A 13341-nucleotide genomic window follows, 5' to 3' on the forward strand; every position below is an offset into this window, starting at 1 on the left:
ATCAGTGCAGGATGCTGCTAGACTGGGAATACGGACACCACATCTCCAGGGGCCCTGCCGGGCCGCCACACCATGTTGTCTCTCAGAACAGCCCTCTATCTGTCATGTCCACCGTATTCCCTATGGCAGTGCCTGCTACCTAGTAGATACTCAGTAAATATTTGCTGCCTGGATGACCAGATATCTGCCGGGATCCAAAGGGAACTGGGGGTCACTGCGCCCCCATCTGCTTGCTGAACATGGTGTGAGGGGTCCTCTAGGATAGAATTCCCCCCACCTTTGCAGACTCAGCTCTTGCTGGCCATCCTGCTGCGTCCAGAGCATGTCAGGGATAGGAAATGCCCTTCCCCCATTGTCTTCTTGGTTAACATCAAAACCTCAGTAACTTTCAAGCATCACCTCCTCCAGAAAGACTTCCCTGACTGCACACCCCTCCCCCGCCCCTTTGTGCAGAATTGGCCCCTCCCACCTTTGTGCCCTCACAGTATCCTGTACAGACCGTGCATATATCCTGCAGAGACCTGATGTCCATGATGGCACTCATCTTAGTTCACACCTGATGTGCATATAGTTATTATCAGAACTTTTTGCTGTTTCAAAGGGTCTATAAATTAGAGGCTAACTTATATGGTCACCTGACCCCCCCCCCCCAACGCACACATAAGGTGGTCTCATGCACACCCACATTGCGATCAACCTCAGTGCCAAGTACAGTGTCCTGAGCAGGCTGGTGCTCTTTCTGGGGAAGGAACAAATGAATGATCTTAGATCTGATGGTTAGAAATGACATCAATTTGAGTAGTAGCAGAAAAAGCAGCGATCAGAAGACATGGTTTATAGTTCCAATTTCATTACTAAACTAGCTGCATGACCTTGGCCAAGCTGCTTAACATCTTTGGGTCTCAGACTGCCGGTTTTTAAAATGAGCGGGTTGGATTAAATGACCTCCAAGCTCCACGCCAGCTCTGAGATTCTGCAAATCAATGCTAATGTGCCCAACAGAGGGGGATCTAACAGACCCTAAGGAAGAAGTCGGTGCAGCACCGAGTAAATGCACCGGGGAGTCCTGGATGACAGAGAACTATGGCTGCAGATTCTGAAGTGTGCAGTCTCCTCCCTCTTCCAGCCCTACCAGGCACTTGTTGGTCTATGCACCTTGACAGTTTTGAGGTAGTCGTCTTTTTGTCCTTTTCTTTTCTCTTTAAACTGTAAGCCCCTTGAGGGCAAGGTCCCAGTTTTATATTTTAAATCTTGAGGACCCAGCAGGTAGTTAAAAACTGGCATGTGTTTTTGTGGTTGATGATGCTGATGGTCACACAGAGATCCAATCAAATGTGAGACGGTGGGTGGCAGGTTTCATCAGAAGTACACCAGCGAATGAAGAGCCGCTATTGGAAACGAGGGGCATTGTTCTCCTATCAATAGCAGCCAGATCGCACGCCTGTGTATTAAGGAGCAACTTAAACGCATATGGAACGAAATATGGTCCCTTCAAAAGGAATAATGTGGATTCAGAGAAAGGAAGACATTGCAGATTCTATATTTATCTTCCAGCAAGCTGGATCTGAGAATTCGATTTGCCCACTTTTCTGAATTGGTTGACTATAAAAATTTATAAAATATAGGAAATAGCAAATGAGCACTAAATACTGAAGTGAAACGGAAAATGCTTAAATATATTATAGACAATACTAACATTCATGCAAATAGTAACATTCATGCAGAGCATAAGCTTTCACCAACAGAAACATATCCATTAAAAATAGATGTTGGGAGGTGCCTAGGTGGCTCAGTGGGTTAAGCGTCCGACTTTTGATTTCAGCTCAGATCATGATCTCATGGTTCTGTGGGATTGAGCCCCGTGTAGGTCTCTGCGCTGTGAACACAGAAAATCTTTCTCTCCCTCTCTCTCTCTCTCTGCCCTTTCCCAGCTTGTGTGCTCTCTCTCTCAAAATAAACATTAAAAAAACATAGATGTTGCTAAATCTTGTAATCAGTTTCAATAATAAAGGCTAAGAGTGAACATACAGTATCTCCCACATTCCTTATACCAACGAAATTATACAGGGATAGAAAGTTTACTAAGGATGTGCAGCTCACCAACAATAAGATAATTAGATCAATGGTAGAAGCAGATCTAGTAATTGTGACAAAATCAAAACACAAACTCCAAGCTGTGTGGCAAATCAGGTATAATTGCAAAAAAACACAACATGAAAATCTCACCTTCAATGTTGTCAATATTTTCTTGAGGTCCCCCAGAGAGTGTGAAAATAGATTTAGCCAGAAAGAGAAAGACAACTGAATACATTTCAGAGTTGAAATATTTAGTAGGCATTTTGGAAAAAAAAAAGGAGATTGTCATTTTAAAATTATACACTTCAGATATAATGAATGGTGTAATTAAAAGGGGCATTTTGAAAAAAAAAAGTTGACTGGAGGTATTAAGTTTATGATATCACATCGAAAGCTGTACTCCAATATGGACTCTAGAGACGACACCCAGAAACTGGAAGCCGTAGAGATAAGTAGAGTGGAAAGAGTAGGTCACAAGAGAAGCTGGAGTAAAGAGAGTGATGAACTTGGCCTTAAATTCGCATCCTTGCTACCTGGCTGGGTTTGCAGTTGTAGGGCTTTGTCTGTCACCTCTATTCCAACCCAGGTGACAGTTGCAGGAACAGTTCACCTGCAACCATTGTTATCACACCAATCCTTTGCTCCAGAATCTATGTGCCTCTCTTACTCTGTCAAAACCAAACCTACCTGCAAAGGTTCCAAGCCCTCTGGTCTTCACACCCCTGTCTCTCAAAAGCATCACTGTACTACTGTATTCATGGAATCAATAAACACGGTCGGATAAATGCCAGCTGTGGCCAGCACTGTCCTGGGCACCGGGGATACAGCAATGAATGTGAACAAAATGAACAAATTTTCCTATCCCATGGGGCCTACATCCAGGTGGAATTCTCTATCCAGTTCCTATTCTTACATTATCTTCTGGTGATTGACCGTAATGATGATTGTTCTCCAGGCATGTCATGTCTTCATGGTATCTCCTCCATGACGTGAAGTCTTCAAGGGTAAAAGCCAAGCTTTCTAATCTTTCAAATCTTTTGTCTCCATATAAGCACTCAGTTTAGTGTTGGCCACACAGTACGTAGCAACAAAACAATTCCTTCACGTAGTAAAAAGAAGAAATAAACAGAAATAGGAGAACCAGCAATCTTGTCTAAATGTGTTGTCTTCCAGCTTTCGTAGAGCGTTCGTGTGCATTAGTCCATTTGATTCCACAACAATCCCAGCAGGAAACAGGGCAGGAGTCATTACGCCAGTTTTATTAAAGAGAGAACAGGGATCCTGATAGGTGAGGGGCCTGGGCTAATAACACACAGCTGGTAAGAACCTCTCACAAAGCGGCCAAAGAAGGGCCAGCTTTAGCCGAATCTGACAAAAGGCAGGGGACGCTCTTGAAGAAGATGGGCAAAGATCAGATCCACTAGAAGAATCCAGGAACAGGCCTAAGTGTTTAGGCAACTAGCCCTTTGGGGATGTGGCTGGAGGACTGAAAAGCTATCGATACCTGAGCCAGCAAATGAGCATAAGGCTGCAAACAGATCCGAAACCCCAGGGAGCCAGAAACAGCCCCAGACCAAGCACAGGTGTGGTGAGGCACAGGGCTCGGCTCAAGACCCACTTCCAGGAAAGGCAGGGAGTCCTCCCTCTTAGAAGTGAAAGTGAGGGTGGCCCTACCCCAACGTGAAGTAAGGCTGCTCAAAAGAGCAGGTGGATCCCAGATGCTGCTGCAGGTGCCCGAACAGCCAAAGTCAAACCCATATGTCAGGGGAGGCAGGTCTGCACAAAGGCAGGCTATATGTCTAGAAAAAATGGCAGCAAGGAGGCATTGGGCCAGGGAGGGCTGTGGTCCCATAGTCCTAAAGAATCAACGATGCTCCCTGAGGCTTACGAGAATCTCATGTGCCATTCATGTTCAATGATATGACAACTGACAGGGCATTTCTGGCTTCCTTTTTTTTTTTTTTTTTTTTTCTCCTGATCAATTTCAATTTTTACTTCCAAACTCAAAAGAAAACTTCTAGGGGTGACTGGGTGGCTCAGTGAGTTAAATGACTCTTGGTTTAGGCTCAGGTCATGATCTTATGATTTGCGGGTTCAAGCCCATTTCAAGTTCAAGCTTGGGATTCTCCCTCTCTCCCTCTCTCTGCACTTCCCCGGCTCGCTCTCTCTCAAAATAAATAAACATTAAAAATAAACAAAAATTTTTTTTAACGTTTATTCATTTTTGAGAGACAGAGACAGAGCATGAGTGGGGGAAGGACAGAGAGAGAGAGGAAGACACAGAATCCAAAGCAGGCTCCAGGCTCTGAGCTGTCAGCACAGAGCCCGATGTGGGGCTCAAACTCACGAACTGTGGGATAATGACCCAAGCCGAAGTTGGATGCTTAAACAACTGAGCCACCCAGGCATCCCTAAACAAAACTTTCTATCCCTTAAAACTCACAATCACCCAACACCTAGTGTTTATCCCTCCTAAGGTTGACACAGTAAGGATGTGATACTGATTTTGGAAGGTTTTTTGACATATACAAATGTGGCCAGGCTCTTGGCTTGCCAGAACTTATCGTCTAGTGTAAGGAGATGGACGGAGGTGGTCAGGAAATGATTTTTTTTTTTAGGTTTATTTATTCATTTTGAGAGCGAGAGACAGAAAGCGAGGGTGCATGACCTGGGGAGGGGCAGAGAAAGGGAGAGAGAGAGAATCCCAAGCAGGCTCCGTGCTGTCAGCACAAAGCCCGATGAGGGGCTCAAACCCACAAACCACGAGATCATGACCAGAGCCGAGACCATGAGCTGGATGCTCAACCGACTGAGCTACCCAGGTGCCCCTTTCAGGAAATGATTAAGTAACAAAACTAGAGAGCATGGGATTAAGTGCTCCAAATGGATGGATAAGGGGAAGTGAGCAAGGAAGGTCTGCCGAGGACACAGTAGAAGACAACAGGCTGGGCTCGGAGAGAGGAATCCACACAGCAGGTGGAGAGTGGCAGAGTGATGGAGAGAAGGATGGAAAGAAAGAGACCTTAGGAGGGAGGTGGTGATGAGAGAGGCGCAGGCAGAGTCCAGGAAGAGAGGAAAATGGAAATCAGAGACACAAGGGGTAGGGAGGAAAGAAAGGCTTAGCAGCTAGAAAGAGAAAGAGAAGCTCTAAGTCACTACTTATACTCCATGTCAATTTGCCTAAATATTGAAACATCTTTACTTAAAACTTTCCTTAAAACTAGAGGTCAGAAACGGGCGCCTGGGCGCTTGAGTTGGTTAAGCTTCTGACTTTGGTTTAGGCTCAGGTCATGATCTCACGATGGTTCAGGAGTTTGAGCTGGGGTTGGGCTCCGTGCTGCCAGCATGGAGCCTGCTTGGGATTCTCTCTCTCCCTCTCTCTCTGTCCCTCTCCCTCCCTTGCTCATGCTCTCTCTCAAAATAAATAATAAACTTAAAAAAAAAAAACAACAGAGGTGAGAAACATAGTAAATGCTCACAATTGGAGGTTATCATGTGCCAGACATTGAGCTTTAAGACATTATTCATTTGAGAGTTAGGCATTTTCCTACTTCATAGATGAAAAAACGGGCTTTGAGGAGTTCATTAGGATCAGATAGCTGGCAGAGAGTATACCTTCAGTCTCAGATGTCAAAGCTTTTTAACCACTAGTTACGCTACCTCTTAGGGCATCTTTGAGACAGATTTCTCTATGTTGGTTTAGACTTCTACTGCTTGAGACATCCCTACTTCCTTAACATCTAAGGAGTGCAGAGAAATTAGAAATAGATTAACTTACTTCATGAGATGACACAGTTCTCCTTTCGCCTACTAAAGTCTCCCAAAAGAAGTGGGTGATCTGGATTTTGACTCTTAGCACTTGTTGGGTCTCAGCTTTGCTCAAGAAGGCAGAGATGTGTTAATATCTTATTAAGGTACCAGCTTATTTCAACCAGGGGTCCTCTTCTCCATGTCTCTAGAAGGCACCTTTCTTTCCTTCTCATCTACTACTCTGCATCTCCCTGCAGTTACAGTTGAAGCCATACAGTTCATAGCTCTACTGCCCTTCTTGGGGAATCACCCAAAGTCTATTCTTGACAATGTCCTTTTAGGGCAAGCAGCGAGCCTCAGAATTACACCTTTGCCAATTGGGATTTGGGAGGAATCACTAGGCACCTGACTATCTCTTATCTCACCCTGCACATCTTTCAAATATTAACAAAGAATGCTTGTGTATATCTGTTCAAACGCTATTCCTCCTCCCCCCCCCCCCCATGCAATGCACACTAGTTAAATAGCTTTCAACTGGAAAAGAGCTGGTTGCAATCTGACAAACTTTTACTCGCAGTTCTGTTCAAATGAAGTATTACTGTTACTGCTCTTAGAGCCTTCTTAGGTTTCTTCCCAGCATACCAACTGGGTTAAATCTGTAGGTATCTTTTTGCTGAAAATGAGCAACTCACTCGGTGTTGACGGTTAATTACTTAAGGGGGTCGGAACCGTAAGAAAAAGGGCAAAAACAAGTTGAGCTACTGCTAGAGACCTCCTTCTCCTCTTTTCGCTGAAGTATCCCACGGGTTACAAGGACAGGTGGCAAGGTAATAAAGCCATTTATTTTGCAAATAGCAATGAGGCCTAACACTTAATCTAAGGATAGCAAGAGTCCTCTTCTACTTAAAAACAAAGCAAGCTGCTGCCTTTTTCTATACCTATAGACAGCCAGTTGCCTCTGGGACCATGTCTGGTAGCTCCAATGTGAAAGACTGCTGCTTTTAAGGTATATTTTACTGTAGTCTGAAAGACTTAAAAAGGCTTTGGACCTGATAAAGTTTTGGTGAAGATCTTCACATCCGTGCTCCTGAAAATCTAAGAAGTCTGAACAAAAACTGGTATCAGAATAAAGAATATTTCCCAGTGACTGGAATGCAAGAGGGTAAGGCCATATTAACAAATCTTTTTTTTTTTTTTTTAAGTTTTAATTTTAATCCCGGTTAACACACAGTCTAAGTTTCAGGTGTACCGTACGGTGATTCTATAATTCCACACACCACTCGGTGCTCATCACCCCAAGCGTGCTAACAAACCTTTCATTTTGTTGTGAGATGCTGCGGTCTGCTATCGCAGAGCGCTGGACTCCTCTCTGTTAGAGTAATTAGGCAAGCTGTTTAACCTTTCCAAACTTCAATTGTCTATCTTTAACAGGAGTATAATACTACCAGGCACGTCAGCTTGACTCCTAAGGATGCTGTGAAACGAAGTAGAGAATGTCTGTAAAACTCCCGACGTATGCATGTAGAAAAACACCGTGTGGTAATAAATAATAAAACCTTGGGTTTACATAGTGCCTTTACCCAAGAGTTCAAATCTTAATAGAAATAGAAGCTGTCATTATTTCAATTGTCTTTATCATCTTCCTAAAAGAGTTGAAGGCTGTTTATAGAAGTTATATGATTCACTCCATTCCTCCCCTGCCCTGCATCCCCGGATCCCAGGAATCAGAGGTTAAAGAGTGGGAACCCAAGGCAGGGAGAAAAAGATCTGTGTGACACCTCTCGGCAAGAGCGTAGTGCAGCCAACAGTGCCGACCCGGATGCGTAACGCCCAAGCCACGGTCCTTTATGGGATTTATAATTTAAACGGGCCCCAAAGCACGAGATTGGCTGGGGAAATGCCCTGATCGCGGTTGGGCTGCTCGCATGGCGTTGCTCAGATACCTCTGGCCGGGCTCCGTCGACGTCCCCAGCCTGCTAGCCCGTCGGGCAGCTGTCGAGCTGCGGGAGCCTGTTCGTGGGCAGGGCCGGCGCGGCTCGGGCGGCCGCTGCCCCGTCGCTGACCCTCGCGCGAAGCTGCGCGCACCGAGAGGAGACATCTTCCCGGCCGGGCCTCCCGCGCCCGCCGCGGCCCGGGGCGGCGGGGTCGGCCCGGGGGCCAGGGCGACCCGCGCACCCCTCCGTGGGGGCGCCCCGACTCGCCGGGGGCGGGGTCACGTCCCACCCGGGGCGCCGGGGGGCACCGGCGCTGCGGAAACCTGAGCGTGGCCGAGGAGCGGGGGCTTCCAGGGCCACCTCCCCGGGCGCCTCGGGCCCGCAGTGGGCGCGCCGGCCGCCGCCGCCCCCGGGCCGTCGCGGAGACCACTCCCGCGCCTGGTACCTGTGGACGCCCTTGTCAAGCGCCTGGAGCTCCCCCGGGGGAGCCGAGCCCAGGACAGACATGCTACTCCCGTTTCCTGCCCCTTCGGAGCGGCGAGGAGTGGGTGAGGCGGGGCCGAGCCACTGCACCGAGGAGACCCCGAGCCGGGGGCGAACGGGCCCCGCGGCGGGGGCGCTGGGGCCTGCCCGGGGATGGCGGGCAGGCCGTCCTCGGCCCACTGGCCGGCGGGCGAGGGGAGGGCAGCCAGCGCAAAGGCGCCCCTTCTCTGCGGCCCCTCGCCCTGGACAGGCCCGAACACGGCGCCGAGGTCGGACCGGCCGGGCCCAGCAGCCTGACCCCGGGAGACCCCGCTTTGAGGCGGGCAACGGCTGCTCTGGCCCAGGCCGCCTGGCCTTCAGGTTGTGTGACTGTGACGGGCCGACTGGGGCAGAGGGCGGTTGAAAGGGAATGGGGCGCTTCTCCCTACTGCTTGGGGGGGGGTGGTTGTGCTTTGTGGGGGGCCGGGGGGGGTCACCACCCTCCCGGGAGAGGTGGGGGAGGGCCGCCGGCGCAGCTGGCCGGCAAGGGGCGGGGTCACAGAGGCGAAGTCTGTGTGTTCGAGCGAGGGCGTGTGGGAGGGGAGGGCGCGCGCGGAGGAGGATCCTGGCCTGCGCGCAGGCGCGAGCAGCAGGTCGGGCCCGAGCCCAGGAAGAAGGCCCTCGGGGAGCGGGGGCGGTGGGCCGGCGGGAGGGCGGGCGGGCTGACGCGAAGGGGGGCGGGGAGCCGCGTCGGCGTCGTCGGGCGCGGGCGATTCGAGGCCGACGCATCCGCGCGTGCGCGCGCCGCGGAGTGTCCGCGTTAGAGGGGAGTGACGCGTGCGCGTTCACGTGCGCCCTGGAGAGCGGTAAGAAACGAAGAGAGGCTTGGAGGGGGGTGGGGGTGGAGGCGAGCCGGAGGAGGGGTGGGGGGGCGGCGCCTGCGCAGTGCGCCGCGGAGCTGTGTGTATGTGAGAGTCTGACGGGTTCAAAATGGCGGCGGCTGCTTCAGCGGCTCCTCCTGTGTGAGGGAAACAACACCCCTCCCCGGCGGCAGCGGCGGCGGCGGCGGAGGCTGCGGCTCGCAGAGCACCTTCCCAGCGGCTGGGCCTGTCGCCGCTCCGTCTATCCTGGGCAGGGGGCGCTCCGGGAGGAGGGGCAACGCCAGGGGGCCCATCCCCCGGAGTCCCTCCTCTGCGACTGGGGAGTAGCCGGGGGCTCGTCCCGCAGCGCGGAGCCCCGGCTGAGGGGGAGACGCGAGGGGAGCCCGGGCCCCCAGCCCGGCGCGCCGCGCCGCTCCCGCCCTCTCCGCCCCCCGGGGCCGGGGCCCGCGTTCCGGGGGGCCGGGGCGGCGCGGGGAACCTCGGGCCGGCCGGTCTCAGCTGATCGGCCGCCGCTCCTGGGCTCCGGAGGCGGCCGGGCGGCTGCTTGCCTAGGGCACGGCGAAGAGGGCGCTCCCCGCGGCCGGGGCTGGCTCGGGGCTCGGGCTCGGGCTGCTGACCGCTGGCCCGGGGGAGGCGGGGGCGCCCCGGGCTCGGCGCCGAGGGGTCGCGCTCCCCTCTCCTGACGCCTCCGACTGCTGGTCTCCGAAGCCTGAAGAGGAGGTTTGATTCAGCAACTGTTTCCTCTTTTCCGGGTCGCCCTGACCCTCTCTGGATAGTGGGTTGATCCACGGAAAAAAACCGAAGACGACGTTTGGGATTTAATTTTTCCTCTCAGTTTTTGGAATCTTTTACTTCTCACTTGGACAAGAACTCACGAGCAAAATCCCCGGTGAGATTCCCCCTCCGCGCCCCCCCCCCCCTCCTGGAAGTTTGGTTCACCGTGGTATCTAAAGTCTTAATGTAAAGTTTCTATTTCTTTTTCCGATGGGCGAACCATTGAAACGCCTTTCCTTTCGGGGATCCCGGCGAGATTTGCCATTTTCCTGGCCGGCCCTGGCTGCTTTCAGTCCCGGGCGACACTCGCCCAGGGGGTGCAAACACGGTCTCTTTCCCTCCCGACTTGGGACAAGGGCTTCCTCTAGGAGGGTTCTGCCACAAACTGCTCTTGCAAACTGTGTCATTGGGTCCTCTGGTCTTGGAGCAGTTTTGAAAGGATGCTATTAACGTGGCTGTAATGTAGTTACAAAAAGGAGAAAAAAAATCTGCGTTCCCTATGGAAGCCATTATCCTTGAGAATATTTAGAAAAAAGAAAAACCTTTCTTGGTATTATAGATCGACCGTGGTGCAAACCGGTCGTAATTTTTGGAAAAGATGTATTTTACTTATTTCTCTCGATGGATTCGCTCATTTTATTACTTTATCCCAAAGGATCTAATGGAATTTTTGAACCTGATATGCAACTCTCTTGAATTTGTTTCAGAGTTGTACACATCTTGGTTGGGGTGGAGTGTTGGTTTGGGAATGAAAAGATCCAGGGAGTCTGGAAAGGAAGGCGACGATTGTGTACGGCTTTACTAGAGGGGTATGGGAAATTGTTTTGGAATCTTTCTTTAAATCCTGATTTCTTGTCCTCTTTTTATGTAGTCTGCCCTTTTTCTCCCCCCCCCCCCCCTTTAGTTTCTAATTACCATTGAGAGAGAACTAATTTGATTGGGATCTGGATTAGTTCAGTGCCTGCTTCACCTGGTCAGCTCTCTACAGATAAAAGTCTCCCCCCACCTCTCTTTTTTTTTTTTTTTTTTTTTTTTTTTTTTTTGCTATCACTGCCATCAAGGGGAGGCTTGCTTATTGTAGTCCTGTGGGGAGAAACAGTGGTGTGGCCCATCCAGCAGGAACTGAAACCAGCATCACCTCCTTTTGCCTAGGCCTCGGACAGTTGTAATGTGATTAATGTTGGTCATGACATGGAACCACTTGCCCGAGAGCAGAGGGGTCTCAGACTGATGAAGAGGAACCAGATTTGTCAGCCTTTAACTTACACATATCTTAAATCTTCTTTCTCTGAAAGAAAGCTTGAGTTTGAGGATGAGTTCTCATCTCTGCTCATATCATTATTCTTTAGTGTTGCAATCTGGTTCCTAAGGAGGAAGAGGAAGGCAGCCCTGGAGTGGTTTCTTTACAGTAATTTCAACAGAAGAGTGAGAGATGGAACCCGAAGAAGAAAGGATTCGTTACAGCCAGAGATTGGTTAGTATTTTATCCTCTTTTTTTTTTTTTTCAATTTTGAAGCACAATAACTATTTTGTTTCTATTTGTGAACCTACTATCATTAAAACTTTTCAGGTGGCTTTTCTGTGTACCAGAGGAAAGAAGGTATATTCATTTGGTTTTTAGGCCAAGCAGTTAGAGCCTTAATACTCATCCTGTTTGGAAATGGACTTGTATATGTAGTCTTAATTTCTATACAAACTATTGTAAATCAAAGGATTTTGTGGATTACAACGTGACAAGGATTACTAATTTTGCAGTACTGATACGTAACCTGATTAAGTTAGATTCGAATGTAAATTTTAGGGGCGAAACTGAGGAAGGATAGTTCTATATCATTTTGTAGATTATGGTGTGTCAGGATTTGTGGCTTTGAGCTGGGGAGTAGAACTATGGATTTTTATTTTTATTTTTTAACACACAAGTAATACTGATAGGTTTAGAGGGTTGGTGGGGACTGAGTGAAAATGTAGAATACCAAAAGTTCTGTGTTTTGTATTTTTGGGAGGGAAATATGAGATGCATCTTGTTGAAAGAAATTTTTACTTAGTAATGATTTGGAGGGAATTTCCTTGTGTGTGCATATGAATGCTTGCTGCTTTAAGACCTACTTTCAGGGTTTCCCTATTGGAGTTTAAGAATTTGATTTTGGTATTTCCTAGTGAAAGAGAACTTTATTAATATTCTCACCATATATTTCAGAAACTTGAATTTGTGTCTGTAGAGTAAGGTTTGGGGAAAACCAAAGAATTGTCTGTACTGTGTGAATTTTGGTAAACTGAAAGACCTAGAAGATTACTGAAGGAATTTGTGGTGGTCTTCTTTAGGTCTGCATTTTAGACTGAATTTGGGGGGGGGGGCGAAGAGTGATTCTATAACCTATTTTCTGATGATCTCCACTCTTTTTGAGAAAAGGCTACTTTTTCTTTTTTTAAATGTGACTCTTACAAAGGTGTGGAGTGCATTGGCAAGTATATCTAGCAGGCGTATGTTCTGGCAAGTCTTATTTCAGAGATTTGCCTCTTGTCTCCCAATTCGTGTTTTGAGAATACATTTCTTTAGCTTTTAGAAATAAAGTACGTGTATCAGTAGTGAAATTTTGTGTGCTAAGGATTGGTTTTTGTTTTGACATTTCTTAAGCTTTGGGAACGTAGAAGAAAGGATGCTGCAAAATTCTCTTCCCAGGTGATTATTCCCAGCTCTATATGGGGAATTCATTTGTATCATGTCAGGCCTGTAAGAATTGTTGAGCTGTTACATAAATACCTGAGGGATCTTGGATCTTGGGATCCAGTCTTTCAAAGGAAGAGCCTTTTCTTCAGCTAGCAAAAGTTCTTCACATTTTTTAACATTTTTAAGATAGGGAGGTAGCAGTAAGGAGATCCAAGGAATCTGTGACTTTTGTCCTGGCAAGTTTTTTTTTTTTTTTTTAAATCATAAAGTGCTACCTGTTGCACACATTAACCCTTTCCTTATCTAGCATATTTTTTCTTTTGGTTCATGTGCTATTGTAGCAGTGTTGTATAAGAGGGTACATCAGGTATTTTGGGGGCTCTTATTTAGAATTTTGGGTGATAATTCTGAAGTTTATAGTGACTGATGTCTGTTTTCCTTTTTTTTTTTTTTTTTTTTTTTTTTAGTTTTTTTAAATGTTCACGTATTTTAGAGAGAGCTCGCACACACACACGGGAGGGGCAGAGAGAGAGGGAGACGCAGAATCCGAAGCAGGCTCCAGGCTCCTCACTGTCCACACAGAGCCCTGCGGCGCAAGGCTCAGACTCACTAACTGTGAGATCATGACCTGAGCTGAAGTCGGATGCTTAACCAGCTGAGCCACCCAGGCGTCCCATGTATTTTCCTTTCTAAGATTACATGACCAAATTATATCTGAAGTGTAAATCCCTTCTATACCATAATTTTTGATGTGAGAGCATGTTGGCAGCTTATTTGAGTGACAAGTTTGCCTACC

General features: G+C 48.3%; 1 protein-coding gene across 3 annotated transcripts in view; it reads left to right on the forward strand.

Annotated features, from left to right (window-relative positions):
* The first annotated feature begins 9012 nt into the window (after window positions 1–9012).
* Window positions 9013–13341, forward strand: part of KDM2A (lysine demethylase 2A) — a 116634-nt gene continuing 112305 nt past the window's right edge. Inside the window, exons 1-2 of one of the 3 annotated variants that reach the window (XM_045486010.1) lie at window positions 9013–9088; window positions 11227–11351. In XM_045486010.1, coding sequence (XP_045341966.1) covers window positions 11310–11351 — 42 coding nt within the window. In that variant the 5' untranslated portion in view covers window positions 9013–9088; window positions 11227–11309. Of the gene's footprint in view, window positions 9089–9171; window positions 9993–11226; window positions 11352–13341 lie in introns of those variants that run through there. The other 2 variants (XM_045486009.1, XM_045486014.1) reach the window with 2 other exon arrangements.

The sequence above is a fragment of the Leopardus geoffroyi genome, chromosome D1 (genome assembly GCF_018350155.1).
Source record: "Leopardus geoffroyi isolate Oge1 chromosome D1, O.geoffroyi_Oge1_pat1.0, whole genome shotgun sequence".
NCBI classification, from domain to species: Eukaryota; Metazoa; Chordata; class Mammalia; order Carnivora; family Felidae; genus Leopardus; species Leopardus geoffroyi.